At 41.2% G+C, this 23,588-nt stretch overlaps 1 protein-coding gene across 2 annotated transcripts in view; it reads right to left on the bottom strand.

Moving 5' to 3' along the window:
- The window catches only part of SH3RF1 (SH3 domain containing ring finger 1), a 182,483-nt gene extending 160,442 nt beyond the window's left edge, over positions 1-22,041 (bottom strand). Inside the window, exons 1-2 of one of the 2 annotated variants that reach the window (XM_059174999.1) lie at positions 21,908-22,041; positions 19,501-19,988 (exon numbers count right to left, since the gene is read on the bottom strand). In XM_059174999.1, coding sequence (XP_059030982.1) covers positions 19,501-19,893 — 393 coding nt within the window. In that variant the 5' untranslated portion in view covers positions 19,894-19,988; positions 21,908-22,041. Of the gene's footprint in view, positions 1-19,500; positions 19,989-21,538; positions 21,679-21,907 lie in introns of those variants that run through there. The other variant, XM_059175004.1, reaches the window with a different exon arrangement.
- Between the last annotated feature and the right edge of the window lie 1,547 nt (positions 22,042-23,588).

The raw sequence follows: 23,588 nt of genomic DNA on the forward strand, positions 1-23,588 counted from the left end.
TGAAACTCAAATTATTTCATAACACTCTGAAGAGGACTCAACTATAGTTTACACCAAATTGGAATAAGAAAAAGAGATTTCATAAAAAGAGCTTTCCAAAAGTAAGATTTGGCGGTGGTGAAGGGGAGCAGTTAGCTAGAGAACATAAATTTTCCCTCAGATGGTTTAATCTTTCTATCTAGGTGTGTTGTGCAGGTATTATCACTGAACTATCAAACTCTGAGCTAGGAGAATGTGCAATCACGCTCATCTGCATTCTGTCACTCTGTTCTGCTCCACAGACACTGCTGAGGTCATGCTTAATGGCCAAAAAATTCACTACGTGCCTACAGGAGAAAGTAGAAAAAGATAGGCAGGCCTGAGGGTGTGATTATCTATTTAAGCATGCAACTGTATTTTAAACATAATTAGACTAATTGCCTCCCAATCTTAGCCAATGCATCTGCACACACGATTAATTAGAACTGATTTTAAAAGCCCTGTTTGGAATCCTTTGTTCCCCACTTCCTACCAATCAAATTACCAAAGAACAAATTTAATTTTTCAACTTTCATTTTAAGAGAGACACAAACTTATGTTAACTAGGTCTGACCGACTAATGTAAGTCATTTAAACTAGCAATTATTTCACTCTGAAACTAAAATCCAAATTTTTTCATCTATAAAATAATCCCTGGTAAATAACAACAATAATAAGACTGCTGTAGAAAAACTTGGATAATTTCACAGCTCTTCCACTAACAAGGAAAGGTAGAAGAAGATAAAGTTACATTTTACAGAAAAATTGAGACATATACTATTAATGCCTCTTTTTTCCCATGTGCTTTATTCTTCACTGGTTTTTCTACCATAACTCAAATGTAGATAAGGAATTTTAAAAAGGATATTAAGACATGATGTGCTCACTGGGAAAACAGGGATGACTATAAAACAAAAACTCAGATACTCAAATTGGAGATAAAAAGAAGCAAACAAGAAAAGCGAAGAGAAAGAAAGCAAGCTTGATGGTTTAGACAGAGACTGCAGTGGGTGAACAGGAAAGGTGGTCAAACTAGCTCAATGATCCTCTCCCAAGTAAATATTTACTGAGTGAGTGAATGGTGGACAATCCACAGCAACATCAGGGGTGTGTGCCTGGTTCAGGGGATAGCGATTAACACAGGATACAGCCTGGGCATGTGAGGCAAGATTGCAGGTGCAAGCTAGAGCCTGGAGAATGGGCCCATGGACAGTGACCTTGCAGAACTGCCCCAGAATCGTTAGTGGGGAGAGGGGACAACCTCTAATTCTACATGGAAAGCAGACCGATTATCAATAGATGGTAAAATACAGAACTAGTTATTAGTGAAAAAAAAAATACAAAGATCCATTCCTCTATCGAATGCACACAGGGCAATAATGGAAAAAATAAATTTTCAACAAACTCTGATTCTGTGTCAATAAGCTAGAAAGAAACATATGCAGACTTAAGGACAGTAACTGGTGAAACAGGTGACTGCGATCATGTTTATAAGTGTCTGCACATAGACACTTACGTGAATTTTACATATAATGCACAAAGCCATGATTTAATTAGAAAAAAGAACTCCATTTCTGATACTAATCAACAGGCTCAGAACACAGAAAAGAATCAACCCACAATTCCATATTATCATCTTGCAAAGGAAAAAAGCAGATACCTGTAGGCTAATTTGAATCTACACAACATCCTATGAGGAAATATTCTCAAGTCACGACACAGCCAAGATTAATAGGTGTTTCCACCCACTCCTTAAACAGTTTTAGGTACAGAAAACAATGTTCACTTCTCTTCTAAAGAATATGTTAAGCATAGGAGTTTGCAGAAATATATGAAAAAGCCAGTGCTCCTTTCCATGCTCTCATTATCTGGTGTTCTGTGTAGCTTTAAAAGTATAAGTACTAAAGTACACTGACAATTCAGTTATAAAGGGTGTGTATTCATTCCCACAAGCTAAAAACAGAGACAGTGCTATAGTTTGAAATCATGTGGCTTATCTCTTGGATTGGGGGGGAAAAAAAGGCTCATAGCAAGATTATTTTTTAAATCATTCCACATTTACCTTCATAAAACAATACAAAATGAATTACCAAATAAGCCAATATGACACTTTAATTCACTCATCCATCAAAATTTTCAGTTCTAACTTAAATATCTGAATGACCGACAATCATATTCCCATCTGCCATTATTTTTTCAACATGAAGTTTGCAGTTATTAAGGCCAACATACATCAAGGAAAACTCAATCACTGATTTGATTTGATTTGTTAATTAAATAAATTCCTACCGGGCGCTTACTTTGTACCAGGCAGTGTTCTAGGTGTTGGGCATACCGACAGTGGTAAACTGAAGCAAAGTTCTGGCCCTCATAGAGCTTATTGTCTATCAGAGGTAGCAGAGGGTGGCGGAGGACAAAGTAAACAAATAAATATATAATTTTAAGTGGACATAAGTGTTGTAAGGAAAAATAAATCTATCAGACTAGAAGACTGGCTATGGTGATCAGAGAAGAACCTTCCAAAGAAGTGGCATCTGAGAAGAAATCAAACTGAAGTAAAGAAGCAAGCCATCCTAAAATCTGAATAAAAGCACATCTTCCTTCCGGGTTCCATGGAGAGCAGCTACAAATGGCCCCAGGTCTTGGTGATTTGATGAATAGCCAGAAAACTTGTATGGCTGAAGCAAAATATATAAGCTTATAAGGTAAGGTGGAGAAAAAGACATGGCTCGGTTACACTGTTTCAGTCTAATGGGCCATTACAGTTTTGACCAAGAGGGTGTCCCCTCCCACTGAGATGGAAGGGAAATCTAGGAGACACAGGTGGAAGAGAAAGATCAGTTAGACTATTTCAAGAGTTAAAGCTTAACCTGATACTCTGTAAATGCTTTAACCCTTTAGATTTTGTGGGTGTTGAGGAGCTAGCTTCTTAAACTTAATTCTGTCTAAAGAAACAGACATAAAGATGTTTATATACTTTATACCACACATCCCCCTCAGTGACTTTATTACTTTGAATAATTGAAAACTATTGTTTGAAATAATCTGAGTCAAACAGCTTTAAACTCATGCACAAAACAGGATGACCATCATCCTATCTTTTATTATAACTACATGAAAGTCATGTAGGAGTGAATAGTTCTTTTGTCCTTAAACAGGCTATTTGAAAAACAGAAGCATACTGTCTTTTATTGTCAATTCATGGTTCACAAAGCCTCTGAGGTTGGCTTTCGTCCTTCAAAAGCTTTTAATGGACAGGTACATTTAAGCCTTATTTTATGGACTGTGAGAAATGGAATGCACTGGGAGCAGTCCACATCTCCCTTTTATGAAAGGAAAAAGATATCAGCAATGCAGAGTGACCTCACCTATAAAGAATGCATCAGTGACATGGAACAAAGGTTGCTTCCTTCGTAAGGAAACACAATCTGTTTCAGAAAATTGCTTCATTACTTTTGAATGATTTAGGGCTGTACAGTCTACTAGAAACAGTTCCAATCTTTAACCTCTATTTATTTTATTAACAAAACTGTTTGTGATACCATTCTTTGTTCAAACCTTAAGGAAAAGCCTAATGTATTCATTAATCAAGCCTGTATACTATTCAGGTCACCTTTGATCATGTGTTTGTGCCAAATAAGGGTATTTATCAATTGGAGACTATAAATGATAGGTTGTATATCTATAGAAATAAGGTATGTTGTCCAGAGACTTTGTAAGATGTGGAAAATAAAGGCAATTAACTCCCATGTTTCATTATATAAAAGGAAGCCTGGCATTTTCACATTTTAAGGCATGCTGAACTTCCCAGTTTATGAAATTTATTACAGCTTACTTTTTCAAACACTGATATCAATGCAAAACAAGTTGAGTAGAGAATGAATTCATTCATTGCTAACCTAGATGTAACAAACAGAAAAGAGTTACTAAAATATTAGTTTACTCAAGTTCATTAGTTTGCTCAACTGATTAGTTCACTCAAGATCACAAAACATCTTGTTACATATTTTCCCTTAAGGTCGGGTAGTCAAGAATTTGTTTTCTTGGGGCGCCTGGGTGGCTCAGTGGTTAAGCCGCTGCCTTCGGCTCAGGTCATGATCTCAGGGTCCTGGGATCGAGTCCCGCATCGGGCTCTCTGCTCGGCAGGGAGCCTGCTTCCTCCTCTCTCTCTCTGCCTGCCTCTCTACCTACTTGTGATTTCTCTCTGTCAAATAAATAAATAAAATCTTTAAAAAAAAAAAAAAAAAAAAAAGAATTTGTTTTCTTGAATCCAGATATACATTGTGCCATAAGATCAGTTCCTTTTTTTTTTTTTTTTTTTTAAAGATCTTTTATTTATTTGTCAGAGAAGAGAGAGAGAGAGCAAGCACAAACAGGGAGAGTAGCTGGCAGAGGAGAAGCAGGCTCTCTGCAGAGCAAGAAGCCAGAAGCAGGACTCTATCCCAGGACACTAGGATCATAACCTGAGCTGAAGGCAGGCAGATGCTTAACTGAATGAGCCATCCAGGTGTCCTAGATCAGCCTTTAAAATGATTTCACAACCATATAAAAGTGATTTTGGGGTCAAACTAAAATTGCCACTATCTTCATCCTAAAGCTACAGATACATCATTGCAATCTAATTACTCCCCACCTATGCAGACCATATTACCCAGTACATGGCTGCCAATAATTAGCAACTCCGCATACCTGTCAGATGACACTCAACTGACTAGGGAAATTGGTATTATGTATCAAACGATAAATCAACTTTGGCCTCAATCTACCTTTAACCCACCTATTCTATTCTTTGGCTGAATATCCCAGTACGTCTGATAAGAGTGCCAAGAAATGGTGACCTTTCACTACAGACACAGAAGAAATGTGTACCAAATGACTGATATCATGTATGCATTAAACATAATGTTTTTATACATTCTCAATTAAAACATAAATCACTAAATTAAGCCATGTTAAATAAATTCCAAGCTGGTCCCCAGTTACATAGGGGCTGGGTGACTTAGAGCATGCCTGCATTTACAGACAAGACACTGGCTAATTGCTAAGGATGGGTACGCCCTGCCCAGATACTGACCTAAACTGGAAGGAGAAAAAACCCACCAGCAGGGGCTGACCAGTTTACAAATCAGGTTAATGTGAAAAATAAACTTGCCTTTCAGTCCAGGAAATAAAGAAAGCTGGGATCACAGAGAAGAAATGCATATAAACCTAGCAACACACACAAATTTACATAGTAAGTATTCAGAGAGCATTTTTACCCCTTCCACACAAAGCTCTTCATTCACTGCATACCTAAAAACCACAGCGGGACACACTTCTTAAGTTACCAAGCCTTCCTAACATCCACTTCCTCAAGACATGCCATTCTCTTTCTTCTAAAATGGGATGTTAGGTGCATCTAGTGTTAGTTATTTGTAAGTATCACACAGTCTCCTGAGAGAAGCAATAATAACCTGAGGTATTTCCATGCATGATAGTTAAATATTTGATACATTAGCAATTACAGAGTATCAGCCTTGCAGGTATCTGACCTAGAGAGCCCGGGGTCCTTGTCATGTTTCACATCATGGCTGGCTGGCTTATAATTTGAGAGTTGGAAAGAGTCACCTGGGGCTAATTTATTCTTCCAACTGCCTTTCCCCATGCCTCCCCCCAGCCCTTTCCACTTCATTCTCGAGAATTTTACTTTTATTTTGAATGTGCATGTTGCCTCTTATGGGAATTAGAACTATTACAAACCACATCATTACCTGTGCTTCCTACCATGCACAGGATTACCCACCACAGGAATTACTTAGTATATAGATAATCCGCATCAAAACAGAGGCCTTTATGGCATGTGATGTTTGCATTCCAAAAGTAGATACGCAAGCAGAGAAATGACAAGGTGTTTGGTAAAGATCAACATGACTGTTGGATAGCTAATTCCTATTAGATCGATTTCATTTTCCTCTATGTCAGAACGATGAGGTGCCTGGGGGAAAGGAGATAACAGATCACATATTTTAACTTTTGTAAGGCCTCTGATTCAATTCAGCAGAACATTCTTTCTAATAAACTAGGAAAACAGGATTTCCAGACCACCATGGTGGGTGTAACACAAATGTTTCGAGGGCCACCCTCAAGTGAACTGTTATTCAGGATCTAATTACAGCCAAGTTTCCTAAGAGCTTACCCAGCCTTTGGGTAATACTTTCATTGCTGACTTAAATAATGGAGGACTGAATATGATTAAGTGCACCAAAAATATACATGTGGTTAGACACTCTCCCTTATGAAGATGTGAATATGTTCAAATTGACTTTGGGATTCTGGAATGCGAAGAATCTATCAATCCCATCAAGATGTACTTACTGAACTGAACACCTACTTTTCAACAGTAAAGGAAAGAGATCTAAAACACAAGAGTTCCTGCTCTCAAGTTACTTACAACTTGGTTCAGGAGACAAAACTAAAACACAATTAATTAGAGAACAATCCAATACCAAATGGAGACAGAGGATACTAAAAATAAATATGACAAACAGGTTATATATGTGTTTAAGATCAAGCATCCATATAATTAAAAGTATCTATTAAAGAGAGAGCATTTTGGATTGACATTTTCTGTTCCCATCTGATAGCTGCAAATTGCTGACACTACCATAAGGATTACAGAAACAACAGGAGGCAGTTTAATTAGAAAGGTAGTAAAAACTAACCGCTCATGTAAGAGATGGGGGGGAAGCAAATTCACATAAAAGACACTCTGAGGGTCTAAGCCAAGTATAAATCAGGAATACCTGAGTTATTTTTAAAGATACATCGCATCGGGAAGTAAAAACAAGCAGCGTGCTCAGGAGGACCATGTGATAGCCTCACATAGCTCGATGATCTATTCAGAACTTTATTACCACTTTAAGAGCTATTCTGGACCTGAACCCAAGCAGGACGAGCAGAAGTTGGAAAGCATCCAAAGGAGAATGACTAAAATGATTAAAATGTTAGGAAATGAGTCCTAAGAGGACATGGAAAGGAAATGCAGTTATTTAGGCCAGATAATAGATGGCTAAGGGAGGAGGTCTGGCTGCACAACTGCCTGCAAGGTTATGAAGGAGAGTATACAAGGGAGCACTTCTTTTCCATTAAGGACAAGACTAGAGGAATGTGATTAAATTGCAGGGACAGGGATTTATATTTGATAAAAGAAGTAACTTCCTGGCAATGTAAGTCACAGGAATAAGTTACCAACCAGCTTTTGAAATGCCCTTTCCAAGAGGCTTTTTAAATGCAGTAGATGACCATCTTCATAAAATGTTCACTCAGTGCCCTTTTTTAACCCTTCGAAAGGAGGAAGTGAATATTTTAACTATAAATAGAAACTCCATTAAAAAACACACACACACACATACAAACTTGCTTAAAGTTGAAGCATAGCTAGACTCTTCACTGTTGTAGCATTTTAAAAATTCATCAGAAAATTATCAGTTACGTAAATGCATTTATTTAGTCAGAGATGGCTCTAATCGCATAAAAATAGCAATCAGTTGCTCTAGATAGGAGATATAAAAATAATGAAAACTTGGTTAAACTGACCAGTACTATATATTTACAGAACATAACCTTGATGTCCTATGGAAGAAGGGGCAGGAAAGGGTAGGATTAGTAAACAAAAATCAGCACAAAGGAATAAAACACACACACATTCTAGATCCAATAGTGGCATTAAAAGTCCCATGTGAGGCATAAAAATCCCTAATCCTTCTTAAAATAATTTTTAAAAATTAGTGCACTGCACAAAAGCTGCACTACAAAGCACATCTCGTTTCCCTCACATAAGTTTTAGAGATCTATGTTTTTTAATACCACAGCAAAGAACAAAATCAGAGATCAGTATTTTAAATTATTTGAACTATTATTTTCCCCACAGCAAGAATGAAGGCAGGAAGGCAGGCAGGCAGGCAGGCAATGAAAACAGTCACAGATGGTCTGACATACAATGAATTCTGCTGGCTGGGTCTCTTATAGGATGAGAGAACAGGAAGAAGTATGAGAGATAATGTTGCTCACCATCTCCTTTCACAGTTGAGGCCCTGAGAACACCCAGTGTCACACCACAGTTAGTGGCAGAAGCAGGACTTAAATCAGATATTTAGCATCATGTGCAGGCACTAACTGATGAACAGCTTGTGTACCTAAAGTCTGTCTGTTGAAAAAAGAACAAAATCTCCCATGGCATTAACACTGTAAATGTGGATTAATTAAGTGACCAGACTACACAGGCCCACATGCATGTGCACACACATACACACACACACACACACGTGCACGCGCGCACCCAGGCTATTTTACAATATTAACTGATACACAGTACTAAAAGTTCTAATTTCCGGAAAGAGAAAAAACAGAAAGTACTAACATTTATTGAATGTCTAACTAGATCCTAGGCACTTAACATTCTTTACCTCATACAATCCTCACAACCCAGGAAAGCAGATCTTCATCATTTTACAGATGAAGAAATTAAGCTAATGAAGTAACATGCCCAAGAGCCACATAGATAACAAAGAACAGAGGAAGGTCTGCCTAATGCTAAATCCCCTGCCTTTCCTACTACATCACATTTTCTCTCCAGCAAAAACCACAGAGCCCACAGAAAGATCCATTCAGAGGAAGAGACCAATTCTCTTGCATTTCGCCTGAAAATGTTTGAAAGAGCTTCTGTATTCTTTGGCATCTTCCCCCTACTTGATGAAACTTTCTTCTATTCCTGGGCTCGCTCACACTGCCCTCAGCTAGGATGACCATATGGCCTTGTTTGCCCCAGACAGACCCAGTTTACCCCGCTAACTCTGCAAAATTATCAAAAGCATCCTTTCATGCTCAAAAGTGTAAAGGATAAATTACATGGTCACCCCACTTAAGCCCCTCACTGCACTCCCTTCATCCAGGCTTGTCTGACCTCAGAGAAGCTCAGTTACTTCCATCTCCCCCTTTCAGCATAAAGAATCATGTCCATCAGAGCAGGTGTTCTCAAGTTAGTGAGAATGGAAAAGGTAACATATTTCTATGATTGCATACCCTTCCAAAGAGCAGGACATTTTAATACATGGACAACCTCCAACTGTCAGAATTTTACCTGGTGTGATGACTACATGAAGGAAAATTCAGGCTTAACAGAGGTAGATCATTCCAGGGAGAAGCAGCCCATCAGGCAAACGAGCCCTCCCTGAAGCAGATCAGGCTCCCCACACTGTCCGTGCCTCTCTGTTCTGCCTCAAATCTCAACTTCCAGATTATCGGACATTCCTCTGAAGGTTCCTGTGGCAGTCAGAAGCATGGGCTTCTTCTGGGATATTAGAGTCTGGTGTCCATGGGTGACTCTGAGAGGCACCTTTTACTTCATCAGACCAAGACCATATCAAGACATCAACCTCAGTTTGTTCTTCATGTTCAATGTCAAAGTGGCCTTGTTAGCATAATTATTTCAAAAAAGTCAGAGAAGCAAAAGAACCTGAATATCAGACAAGCTGTTATTTTACAAAACAAAACCACGGCTTATAGAAGAGAAATCACCCACTTTTAAAGTTATACAGCCAGGTGTAGAAACCAGGTCTCCATCATTCTTGCCACCACGTAGGTGATCCCCAACCTTTACACAGCATACATTTTCATATTGCTACAATGACACCCAATACTTTTTTGACACTGGAGTAGGACTTTCTTGGAATATATATATATATATATTGTGTGTGTGTGTGTGTGTGTGTGTGTGTGTATACACATTTCGAGGGGTCACATGATGATGCCTTTCAATTAACACACTAGTTACAGCTGTGTCACTGTCTTTGTATAACAGAATTCAGGTTTTTAATATCATCTAATGTTCTGGACTTGTTTTATAAAAATGAACAGAAGAGAGAAAAATGAAAGTGTTCATTCCAGCACATAGTATCATATGAAATACGTAATGCTGAATGAAAGTAATTAGGCCCACCAAAAACAGCAAAAATATTTAGCCTATAGACTTAAGCTCTTCAGCTGTGTTCAACTGTGGAGGAAAAAAGTAAAAACATATGAAATACTAGAAACAATTCATCAAAACACACTCTTAACAGGAAAAACTGAGTTTTGCTAACTATATGTCACTTTGAATAAGCTAAGTAAATAAAAATTTGTTTGAAATTTAATTTTTTACACATAATATTTAATTTATATGTTAAAGAACTTTTAAAATTCTTTAAAAACTGAGCAGTTATGTAATTAGGAGTGTACATATGTCTTTAGCTCTAGAGGAACTCGCCTTATAAAAAAATCAATGTTCAATTTTTAAACATTAGTGCTCAAACACACTTCCAAGAATTTTATACAGATGCCAGGTAGCCCACAAGACATTCTTACTCTACTTGCTATTGTTTTATGGGGGGGGGGGGGGGGGACATCCCTCACATATATTAAAACTAGATATGGAGCACCCTATAATAACCTTCGATTTTATTTCTGTGTAATTCCTCATGGCTTAGGACCACTCATTACATCTTAAAATAATGAAAATCCACTCCTGTTTATTCACTGCAACATTATAAACAATAAACATACACTGTTTCAAAAGGATTTTTTTCTTGCAAAAAATAAGGAATTTTTTATTTCCTTAGGCTAATAGAAAAATGTTAAAACTTGACAGTGCTTGCCTTTCTGCATTATATTTAATATAACTTAAAAACTCATTGGCACATCCTCACACTGCTCCCTTTTATTCATTGGCACATCCTCACACTGCTCCCTTTTATCCACATTTCACAACTCAAATAGTCTACTACTTAACTGCTACTGTCAACCATTTGAAATGGCACCTCCACTCCCTTCCCTGCTACCCCGGAAGAGCCCACTTACACATTTATCTGTAACATGGCTGTGTTTACAGATACCCATATGTCACCATTCATGAAGCAACTGCTACCATCCTGACTAAGCACTGGCAGGAACACATACTGCAAAGGACTGCAGGACCACAGGAAGGGTGATTGGGGCTCAGAATTTTTCTTGTTAAGGTTATTACTTTCAAGGTCTTTGAAATTAAAAAAAAAAAAAAAAAAAAAAAGTAGAGCGACAGACACATTCTTTCTGATAAAAGCTTTGGGAGGGTGAAGAGTCTAAGTTCCACAGTAAGGGAGCCTTACTGCAAAGCTGTTTCCAAGTGTAATATTTCGGTTACAAGTACACCTCACTATGCTATGTTGCTATGTAAAAGAGGCTTGCCTGACTTGACATCTGATTTGATACCCGAGTTCCTCACTATACTTTGTTGCCATACATAATTTCTATTACAAGTATTCTTACTATACTGTACTACATATACTATGTTGCTCTACCATCGTGGATCCTCATCAAGAATCTTGCTAGAAAATGAATTACAAAGTCATTTGTCTTTTGGCCTTAAAATGAAAAAGGCTCTTCATGTATTGTCTCAGGTTTACTTAAGCCATATTAACGCCAACGGGAGAGGGTATGGATTCATAAAAAGAGCAAGTACCTGACTGTGGTGGGGGAAAGCAGGCATTCTTCTCAGCAGAGGAGGAGAGTTAAGGAATGGAGGTGCACAAAGAGGAGCCAGGGACTCTTGGAATGGTGAAGTGGAAGCAGGTATTAACAGACTGCCCTATCTTTTTTGTATCTATTTTTAATCTTTCTTTTCCCCAAGCCAGAGACTATGGGGCAAAATGAGCCATCTGTGAATGCAATCTGGAAAAACAACTGAAGGAAGGAAATGGAATGGCATGGGAGTCCTGCTCTCCTTCTCCCCCTTTCTGTTCCAACATTTCTTCCATTTCCCCCATCTTAGCCACTTGGAAAACGCAGACCATGGCTGCAGACAGAACAATGCAAGGTGGCTAGAAGGCAGAAAAGTGACAGACTACAGACGTTCCAGAAGTGAGGCTTTTCAGAGAGCAGGAAGAACAGCAGCAAGGGCTGATGATGAAAGCAAAAGTAGACTTTATCTCATTTTCCTCTCTTCCTCTGTCCAGCCAGCAATAGCAAAATGATCTCCCCTTCATTTCCTCTCTTTCAGTAAGCCACAGGAAAAATAAGGGCCGAGGGAATGGTAATCAAAGTAGGGGGAATGGGGAAAGAACCCCGCAAGGATAGCCAGAGAGAATGAACATTCATCAGGTTGTTTCTCACAGGAAAGGGACCAAAACAACTGAGCTCATGTCCTCATTTTGCATAGCTCTACTTTCCTTTAGTGATCTTTTGGATTTCTTCTCTAGTATTTGGTTCTTGTCACCCAATTAGAAATGATATTAAATTGCTTGTGAGGAAGACTGATCATTTTTATAGTAATGATACTCATAATAATATGTCCATTTACAGGAACTTTATAATTTTCAGAATGTTTGCACATCAATTCTTGCATTTATCCATAAGGTAACTATTAACCAGTACAGAAAATGTTAACCAATTTTTTTTATTAACATTTAAAGTATTATTTGTTTCAGGGGTACAGGTCTATGATTCATCAGTCTTACACAATTCACAGCACTCACCATAGCACACATCCTCCCCAATGTCTGCCACTGAGCCACCCCATCCCTCCCACCCCTGCCCCTCCAGCAACCCTCAGTTTGTTTCCTGAGATTAAGACTCTCTTATGGTTTGTCTCCCTCCCAGGTCCCATCTTGTTTCATTTCTCCCTCCCTTCCCCCACAACCCCTTGCCCTGCCTCTCAAATTCCTAGGAAATAGAACAAAGAAAGGGGTTAAGGACAGATAAACTGTTCAGAGAATATACAGCTAAGGATCCTTAGAAGGTGATTAGAAATCACATCACTCAATCATTCACTCCTGCACTCATTAAATCTGTTATGGGTTGAATTGTGTCCCTAAAAAAATATGTTCAAGTTCTAACCCTCAATACCTGTGAATGCAACTTTATTTGGAAATAGAGGCAAAGTGATGTAATCAAGTTAAGATGAGGTCATATTACTTCAGCGTAGGCCCTATTCCAAAGACTGGTATCTCATAAGATAAGGAAAATTTGGACAGAGACACACTGCGAAGGAATGTGAAGATGGAGGAAGAGACTGGAGTGATGGGTTTACAAGCCAGGGAACCTCAAGGACTGCCAGAACTACCAGAAGCTAGGAAGAGGCAAAGAAGGATTCTCCCCAGAGAGTTTCAGAAAGAGGATGGCTCTGCCAATACCCTGATTTCAGACTCCAGAACTGTAAGAAAATAAACTTCTGTTGTTCTAAGCCACCCAGTTTGTGGTACTCTGCTATAGCAGCTCCAGGAAACTAATAAAACATTCATTCAACAATCTCTTTTTGAGTGTGTAATATGTGCCAGATACCACAAAGGATTCTTAAAGTGCAAGATGAACCAAACTCAGCAATCCTTGTATCCCCTACTCCCCGCATGGAGCTGGGGGACTTAAGGTTCTACAGTTCCGGGCTGACAAAGTCTGGAAAAGCCAAACAGCCAGTTGATGACAGCAATGGAACCCAAGGCCAGAACCTCTGACCTCCAAACCACACTCCTGCCATGCACCAAGCTAAAGAAGGTCTGGTTTCCTGGTCTATTGTCACTACAGCTTCATTTGTCCCTTTAAAACAACAACAGTGAACACAGTAAGGGCAGTAAAGACACCAGAACCTCCACTTAAAACCTGTCCCTATCTGAAGTAGCACGAGAACCCAGGAAGAATGTCTATCACTTAAGCAGAGTGTGGGTAAGGGGAGGAAGCTACTGGAATCGGACAGGCTGCAGTGAAACCCTATCTCCATTACTTTCTAGCTAGGAGACCTAGAACAGGTTATTCAACCTCTTTTGGTCATCCTTTCCACAACCCTAAAATGAGAATGATACAACAGAATGCCCTCTTATACATCGGTGAGAGCACAATGAAAGCTACAAAGATAAATCATTAAACAGAAAACCTCAAACTGCAGAAGAACACATATAATGTCACCCTATTTCTATTAATTTCTTTTCTGGAAAAACACACACACACACACACACAAAAACCTCTTCATAGTAGTCACTCCTGGAGATTAAGAATGGAGAGATTAGAAGTCTTGATTTTCTCCTTTACATCCTTTTCCATCATTCAGTTTCTTACTATGAGCATATATTACCTTAATTTCTAAAACAGGGAGAAAAATCCTAGTCATTTAAAATGAAGCATGATAATTCAATGAGTTGTTCACTTAAACTAGGTGCATATCTCCCCATGTGTATTATACCTCAATAAATAGGTGTAATGTTTTTAATGAGACAGATACATGTGCTCAGACATGAAAAGGTCATTTCTATTTTAACTCAGCCATTCAGAAACAGCCAGATGCCTCCCTCATCCAAACCACCAAATGAAGGCATCAATTCCTGTGTCAGTGCTGAACTGTCTTCCACTGAAGGGAAGCACGTCCCATCCCTCCTAATCCACACTCTCTCTACTCTTTGACCAGACACTTGGTTCAGGGGCCACAATACATGAACTTCACTATAGAGACTTATTCCATTTCTTATCCCATAGCTTGATGCTTCACTATATGCTGCCTTCTTTGTTATTTCTTTTGTTCTACCTCCCCATAAACTCTTTTTCAACAGAAACATGCATTAAAGCCACCTCCGTTCTAGGATAGATCACAACACAGAACCAAACCAGAAAAAATTTCTCCACAGGTACCTGTTCACTGACTGGAGGTTAAAGATGGCCAATGGGGCAATTCATAGCAGTAGTTTCCCATACCCTACCCGGAGCCAAAGCACAGGCCTGACTTTCTCTCCTACCCTTCCTTCAATTCTCTTCTTGCCACCTCTCCTTTGGGCAATGCCTCAGACCCACAATGTCCAGTAAAGCACCCTCTTTAAACTCCACTTATAGAAGAACCTGAGAGATAAATAAATAGTAACAGTTTTCTCCTCCCGACCCTTCCTTCTTTAAACCTAAAATTTTCTGTTTCTGATCATAAACCTTGTCTATTTTGTGAAACTATACCAGGCCACTTGGGCAGTTGAGGGGGGGTAGAGGGGACCAAAGAACTGCTCGAAGTTACTGTACGTTGGGAGTAAAAAGCACAGAACTTTTGGACTACTGCAGGTCTTAGGGGGAACCAGGACAGAAGGGACTGGCAGTGGACCAAGGCCATTCAAGAGGATGACATTCAGGAGTACATCCACAGTTAGTGTTTAGTTTGCTAGTACTGCCATAACAAAGTAATACAGATCGACTGGCTTTAACAACAGATACATATCTCATCAGTTCTGGAGGCTAGAAGGCTAAGATCAAGATGTCAACAGAGTTGTATTCTTCTGGAAGTCTCTCTCCTTAGTTTGCAGATATCCATCTTTGTGTGTCTTCACATGCTCTTCCTTCTATGTCTCTCTGTGTCCTAATACCCTCTTATAAGAATACCAGTCATGGGGCACCTGAGTGGTTTAGTGGGTACACCGTTCAACTGTTGGTTTTGGTTCAGGTCATGATCTCAGGGTTGTGAGATCAAATCTCATGTTGGACTCCAGGCTGGGCATGAAGCTTGCTTAGGATTCTCTCTCTGTCTGTAAACCCCGTTCTTGCTCACTCAAAAACACAAAACAAAACAAATACAACTCATACCATGGATTAGGGCCTACCATATGACCTCATTTGACCTTAATCAGCTCTTTAAAGTTGCTATTCCCCAAACACAGTTGCATTCTGAGGTACTAAGGGAAATGACCACATCTTATGATGGGGGGAGGGAGGGAGGTCAGGGGCACAATTCAGCCCATAACAGTCAGCAACAGGGAAAGGGAGAGAAAGGAGCTGCAAATGCAGCTATGGAGAGATGAAAGCATACTCGACATTTGGAGAAGGAAATTTCACCTCTTCCCCCAAATCTAGAATTCCCTTTCTCTCTCAGTCCTTTGACACAAAACTCCCATTTCCATTCTGAGTCCTGATGACTGCTGATTCCTAATGATTCATCTTTCTAATCCCAAATGCAGAGCCCTTACTAGCTCTACCACTCCTCTGGCCCTTAACCCCATGTGGCCTGTGGTGGCTCTTGATAACCTTGTACATGACTCACTTGAGGCTTCCTCTCAGGTCACTATCCCATCCCACGCTCAATCCACGTTCACCTTACACTGGTTCTTCACAGGATTCATACCTGTCCCACTACAGATCAAGGCCACTGGAATACTCTTCTCCTTCTCCTCGCCTGCCCAGCCCTCTCTCAACTAATTAATAGCATCTTATCGTTAAGATCTCAGCTCAAATGCCTCTTTCTCAAGAAAGCTTTTGAAGATACCCCCCACACACAAACACACATCTACCCTAAACACAGGCCTTCTCCTATCCTCTCTCCTAGCTTTCTGTTGTAACTCTACCAAATTTAATTACATACTTGCATTGTTATTATGCTATTAACATGTGTCTCTCCCACAAGACTGGCATATACTCATAAGTACATAAGTGGAATCCGTATCTGGTTGATCCATCATTACCTACTGGGCCGCTAGAGCAGTGTCTGGCACCCATAAGTGCTCAGTAAATATTTGTTAGCTAAAGGAAAGAATAAATGAAGTTGAATCAGTGTAAATCAGTGATTATATAGATTTATTTTTGCTGAATAAACTCACTTTGAGATAGAGGCAGTGTGAAATCATTAATGATTCCTAGATGACACACAGATATGAAGAGATCTTGAACCAATGGAACCATTCACAGAAAGCAGAAATTTAACGGTTCTCCTATGTCACAATTCTGTCAAAATTACTTAAACATGTTTTCTATATGGAATTTTGCATGTGTATTAATTTTTTTATATATTACCTATCTTCTGCAGGTATTTTTAGTCCTTTAAATAGGTTATCTGCAGTCCCCCTCTCCCTGTGGCTCATTCCACTGCTCAACTTTGGCCTAAAACCAAAAGAATTCTTTACATGGGGTAAAGAACTGACAGAGCCCCATAGTGACTCCAATTCAACACTTTTTCATTCTCTCCTTCATATTGAGCAGGAAACACTCAAATTCTGGGAACAAGATCTGTGTCACACATTGGAAATGTTCATATCTGCTGATAACACTCAATCTACCTCGGCTAAGTGCATGAGGAAGCCACATGGTCACAATCTAACAGAACACAGAACATAACTAATACACTGAAGCAACATTCCATATGCTATCACTTTCAGCTTTACACAACATGTGGAAACAGGCTCCTGCACCACTTGGTTGTGTCAGAACATCTAAAAGAGGAGAATGCATGTTTGGGATTTATTATGGTCACTCACCTCAGGAAAGTGGCCAAAGGAGTGCATTACAACCTCCACATGTCTGTATGTTACAGATTTCTTTTTTAAAAGAAGTATTTTCTGGGATGTACTTATCCTTCAGGTACTTGGACTATTTGTGCAACCCTGGTTCCTTTGAATGTTTGAAAGCAAAAGGTACCAGTAACTACTAATGAGAAATTATTTTACAATAGAAAACAAAACTGTTCTTTTTATAAGTATTGCAGCATTTGCATGAACTCAGATTACTGAGTAATTTTGTTTCTTGTTTTGTCCTCTGCTCTCTGTGCCTCCCCACCCCTTAAAGTAACAGACACCATCTTCTGTTTTTTTTAACCTCAACTATTTTATCCAAGTTCACCAGGGCTTCTCAGTGAGTAATTTTCCTCATGCTAAAGAAAAAACATGCAGCAAACAGGAACTCATATAAGCCAGAAAAATAAGAGTAACATCATCAAAACCTCAAAATAATTTACCCAAGGAAAGTGAAGCTCAATTTTGAGAGCTTAGCAATTGAAATAAATGAACATTACAGCATTATACAGTCGATTTTTATGTTTTTAAAGAAAACTTAAAATTCAAAAGACATTAAGTTGAATGCTTGAAACCCTTTTCTTAAATTCCTTTTTATCAGTAATCAAACATTCAATGCATTGCTCACAACAGGTAAAGCAATGTGTCAACAACTAAGACACTTCCATTCATAGCCAGAGGCTACAAGTCTCTAGTCTAATTAACAGGGAAATAAAATCTCCAAAGAAGCAAATCTACTCCCTCATTAAGCTAAGCAGACCTGGGTCACATGTCTCAGAAATGACCAAATTGATCACTGGCTGTAAGGTTAAAATATTAATGATTCTATAAATAGTCAATGCACCAGTAAACTCCATAAAATAAAGGAAATCCTAGGGAAGTGCTATAAGCAGACCAACTTCACAATACATGGGCTTCAAATATGCAAAGAAAACTACCCTAGCCCAAAGTTCTCACTATCTTTAAAAAAAAAAAAAAAAAAAGAATACAAATCAAAAGAAGCCTGATATCCTACTAAGCAATTGTTTCCTAGTAATAAAACTCTTTCCTATTTTACATCTAGTGATAAAAATACTTTCTATCATTTTAAAGGATGAACTTCAGAAGGAAGTGAGGGAATGGTATAGCTTCTGATATTCACATCTGTGAATTTATACTATATAATGCCTATCCCAATGGCTATTGTAACACTAAATGAAAAAAGTCAGTTATGAGTGTTCTCCCATGAATATTTGAAAAAAAAATTCTTATGCAAATTAATTAACTGTTCTTCAAAACTATATTTTGTCAGTTTGGCCAATTATCAAAATTGTTTCTTCCAACAAAAATGAAATTGTTTTAATTATCTGATGCTCATGACTACTTCTTATCTTTACAAAAATGAGAATGTGTTTTACTAGAATACCATCACCCACAACATAATATAGATCTATTCAAAATAACTTACCTTCTAGGAATTTAAAATATGGTAACTGCCCAAATATTTAGGTTCATTTAAAATTATTTCAGCCCAAACCCAAAACCCCAGAAAAATCATTTTGATGGAAACATTTCATTTCACTCCCTACATAACCCAACATAAAGCTAGGTTTTCTGTTACACGTAGTGCTAAAAGACATTTTGTTGCTACAGCAACGAAATTCAGCTACCTGTGGCCATGATTTGTTAAGAATTCCTCCAACCAGTAAATTCTGTGCTGTGCATTCATAAAACCAAGAGAATGGCTAGAAGAGCTCAATGCAACATAAAAATTAAGGTTTAATTTCCAGCTTATGATTCACCCACATACATATGTGTAACTTGTATCATATATGTACATATATACATAACTATGGTTCTCCCAACTCCATGAAAAAGGGGAAAATCATGCCAAATTGCCATTTTAAAATGGGCACCAAAAAGCTGCTTTGTTTTAGATTTCAGTGAATAATTGCTACCTCTTCCCCAAAATTTATCTTAAATGGTAATAGAGAGTATCTGGAGAGAATTTTTAAAAACACAAATTTGTTATTTATATCCACTCACATTCCAAAAGAAAAAAAAAAAAAATCCTGAGGCATAATTTCCTGTCTGTTCCAGTAAGTGTAGCTTCTTCAGCAATGAACTGATTTAGAAAGTATCAAGCAAAAGCATAGAGAAAAAAATGGAGTTGTCACCACCTTCATTCACCAAACTGCTTCTGCAGGCTACTCACCCTCACCGGGGGGCTCCAGGCTTGCACCCGCGGCTGCTGTCCACCCTGGGAGCTCTGCAAATCTTTTGAGCTACAATTAGCCACAGTGCTACTCTGAGCCCTTAATGCATTTGTGCAGTTCGTCCCACTGCCCCCACCAGGGCCAGGTTTCCAAGGCCTCTGCTTGATGCCATCCAGAAGTCTGACCAGCAGGATGTTACTTGGAAGCTCCTCAACACCCGAGCCAACAAGAGTCCTGCACTCGGGACATCGGAGTTCATTTCGGGAACCTACAATCCCCAGCAAACATCGTTTGCAAAACGTATGCTGGCAAGGCAAGACCTTTGCTGAAGCGTCAAGCCGCTCTAGACACACCGGACACTCCAGAAGATCCAACAAGGAAGATTCATCCATCTTTATCTAGTTTACTGAGAAAAAGGCTTCAGAAATGTTCATAGTTGTGTGCATCCCTTAAAGTGATTCATGTAACATCCATTTCAGATTTTGCTCTGGAGTAATGGGGAATGGGGAGGAGAGAAGACAGAAAATTAGTACTGTTATTTGGGGGAAAAGGTTCACAGAGGAGCCAAGAACCAAAAAGTACACAAGAGTGCTTCCTCTAAATAGTGCAGCTTTGCTTTGGAATGTGGTTCCTGAACTCCAAAGTCAACAATTAAAATCAAAGTGGGCTTTTCAAACAATTCAAAATTATTCCCTAAAGATATCTAGGAGTTCACTGTGCAGAAATATCTATCAAGTACTATACAGAATTCCTGCAATAAAATGGGATTTATGAAATGCAATAAAGAACATTATTTCTTCAGCCCTCAAAGTGATATTGGCTGCCTTAATCAAGTCCTCAACTCATATGAGAAGCTGAACAGAAGCAACCGAAAGTTTCCTCTACCTGAAATTACTTTTAAACACAACAAACTTCCCAATCTTTAAGCTACTTTAGTGTTTAAGAAACCATGCCTCATGTGATCACTTGCGGTAAATGATCCCAATATTAAATACATATGTTTCTTCGCTGCCCTTAAAAATAGAACTGTTTCATCTTGCCCAACCAAAATGAGCGGAAGGTTGACAATTCTAAAGGACACAATTAAAGATTTGTTTGAAAGCAGCTGAAATATAAAAGCACCCTTCAGGGTAGTGGTTGACAAAACTCTGAAACGGATTTCTGAACGGCCTGTCCTAATCCCATTCAGAAAATCTGGCAAAATTATCACCAAAAGAATTTCACAATGGAATGCTGGAATGAAAACTGTGAGCATAATATGAAAATGGGACCATTCAGGAAAAAGCATTTAAAGCCGTGACTGCGCCGCTCTCCCCTACCACCAAAATAAATGTAAAGGGGAATACCTAAGAGAAAAAGGGTAAGAAGACTGTGATGGAAGCATTAACAGCTGTTCTGGAAAGAGCCGGGAAGCGGCGAGCCCCAGGGCTGCGCCCCTCTCCCACGCTGCCAAGCACAGGTACTGCCAGACCCGCAGGGAGGCGCGGCGGCAACTCGCCGCAGACACACCCCGGAGCCAGGTGTTGGCGACCAGGGACAGGGAAGGTCCCGGGCTGGCGCTGCAGCCTGGCCACTGCCGGAACCGGGATCTCATTCAACAGCACTCCTCTCCACCACCCTTGGGGTCAGGCCGGGCACATAAATCCCCCCCACCCCCACCCCAAACGACTGCTGGAAGTTTTCAAGGACTTAAAAATAAATCCGCAGCCTTAAGTTGCGAAAGTCAGCCCCACAGAGTGCCACCTTTCGGGAAACATCTATGACGCCGCAGAGATGAGGCGGGAGTCCCCAGAGAGAGCGAACCACCGGAGAGAAGGGAGTGCCGGGCTGCGCCCGGGGAGACCGCGGCACCGAGCCCGGGCAGCTTCCTGCCGGGAGTCGGCAGCCCGCACCGTCCCGGCTCCGGGCCCACGGGGACCCGAAGGCGGAGGGACTTGAGGGACCGACTAGCGCGGAGGGGAGCGGGCGCCCCGACCACCTCCTCCATGGCCGCGGGCGTCTGCCCGCGTCTGCTCCCCGCACCGCCCCTCGCCCTACCTCGCGCCTCGGCTCCTCCTCTTTGTTCGCGGCCCCGCAGCGGCGGCGGAGCCCGATGCAGATGCGGCCCCGCCGCGCCCGCCTCTCGCAGCGTCTCTGACGCCGCGGCGGCACCCGGAGACTCCTCTCTGCTGCCCCCCTCGCGCGCGCACACACACACTCCGCCGCCGCCGCCTCCCACTTTCCCAGCCGAGGAGGGCGGAGGAAGACGAGGAGGAGGAGGAGGAGGAGGAGAAGGAGGACGCCGAGCCACTGCGGGCGCCCGGGGCGCGAGGGGGCGGCCCCGCACCACAGCGCCTCCCCCCGGAGCGGGCGCGGCACCTCCGGGAACTGCGGGCCCGGCGCGCCTTCCTCCCGGCGCTGAGGTACCTGCGCGCGGTTCCCGCCCCCTCCCCCGCCGAGGGCGAGTGGGGGCGGGGGCCTGAGGGGGCGCTGGAGAGCTGAGAGTCCAGGAAGCGGGGTCCCCAGGAGCGACGGAGGTAGACGGTTTGGGGGCACACGCCTCTCCCTGAGGGAAACGCGCCTGAAAAATGAAGCAACCGGAGTGGGAGAGGATTGGGAGAGGCGGCGGAGTGAAGAAGGACGGCGCCATGGGGCGGGGGCCGGCCGCGTCCTACTCAGGCCCAGTGGTGCCCGGCGGCCCGGGACGGACGACTCGGGGCGGGACCGGCTGCGGCGCGGGAGGGGCGGGAGCCGGTGAAAGGGCGGGAGCAGCCCTGGCGGGAACGGATCCCACTTTCCCGTGCATCTGTACGCCCAGGCCTGCGGAGACACTTGGTAGAGCGAGAGTTAAGTGTCGTTACCCCGAGGTCCGAGAGAGGCCCGGTGGATCAGCGGGGAAAACAGTCCCAGGGCAGCTGTCCACCCGCCCGTGCTCTGGCCGCCGCTGGCCGGCACTGCTCCCCGGGCCTCCTGCGTCCAGGCATCACGCTGCCTCCCCGGGGCACAAACCCGAGCCCGCTGGGAGGATGGCTGACCCAGAAACTCAAAATGGGAGGGGACCGAGACGGGGAAAACAGTTGCGGGGATTTACTGTTGTACCCGCCCTAAATGGGGAAAACTCAAAAGTCTGACCCCAGGTGAGCTGGCACCGGGGAGCGAGCTGAGAGGCGCCTCTTTTATCTGAGCCTGGGAGGCAGCCATAACCGTCACTGTAATCTTTGTTTCGGTTGCCGCAGGCGCACACCTGTAAACTCTGAAATGTAGTTTTGAAAAACATGTCCACAGGTTTTGAGATTTGTTTTTCAGAACTCGATTCAGAGGGGGAAACAAATTAAAATTTTGTCATTATCTCAACGTTGCCTTGGTTTTATTTGCATTCCCCATCAACTTACAAAAAAAGGTATCCCAAATACCCTTCCTCAAAGGTGTGCAGAAACTGAAAATAAGAGGACTTGAAGATATTATGCAAGAAATCCCTGCCTAGCCAGCGAGCAGGGTGACATTCTGAAGGGGAGCCAGATTATTTTCTAGTCTCCACCCAGGCTGCTGCTGAACTATTCGAGAACAATGAGATCACCTAAGAAAGAGAAAAAAAAAGTTAACAGTTAATAATTATCATTCATTGTATGTGCTAAACATTCTGCATCTATTAATTCAGTCCTTACTGTAGTCTCAGACCTTATGCCTCCTTAGCTTTGTTCTGAATAGATTAATATGCTGAGAATCATATTGTGTGAATACCAGAAATAACAGCCGCTTCCCCCTTCATTGGAAGCGAGCAAAGACATGTGCATTCGGGCTGAGAAAGTAAGGGAAAGAATGAACAGCATGGAGAATTTTTCATCCAAAAATCTAAAAAGAAGGCACTCTGAAAGTGACTACTTAGCCTGTATTCTGCAGCTGGACCTGTGCAGATCAAAGTGGGGCTGACTGGAAGATTATAGTAAGTAAACAGATAAATATGAGTATATGCAATGTATAGTTCTTAAAACCGAAGTTCAAAGAGGTTCATTTCATCCCCAGGTCAAGCAGTCAGTTGTGCTGAACCAAGACTCAACCTCAGATCTCTGGATTCCGAGTACCCTTTCTTACAAAACGCCTCAGGGAA

This window comes from Mustela lutreola, chromosome 1 (genome assembly GCF_030435805.1).
Source record: "Mustela lutreola isolate mMusLut2 chromosome 1, mMusLut2.pri, whole genome shotgun sequence".
Classification (NCBI taxonomy): domain Eukaryota; kingdom Metazoa; phylum Chordata; class Mammalia; order Carnivora; family Mustelidae; genus Mustela; species Mustela lutreola.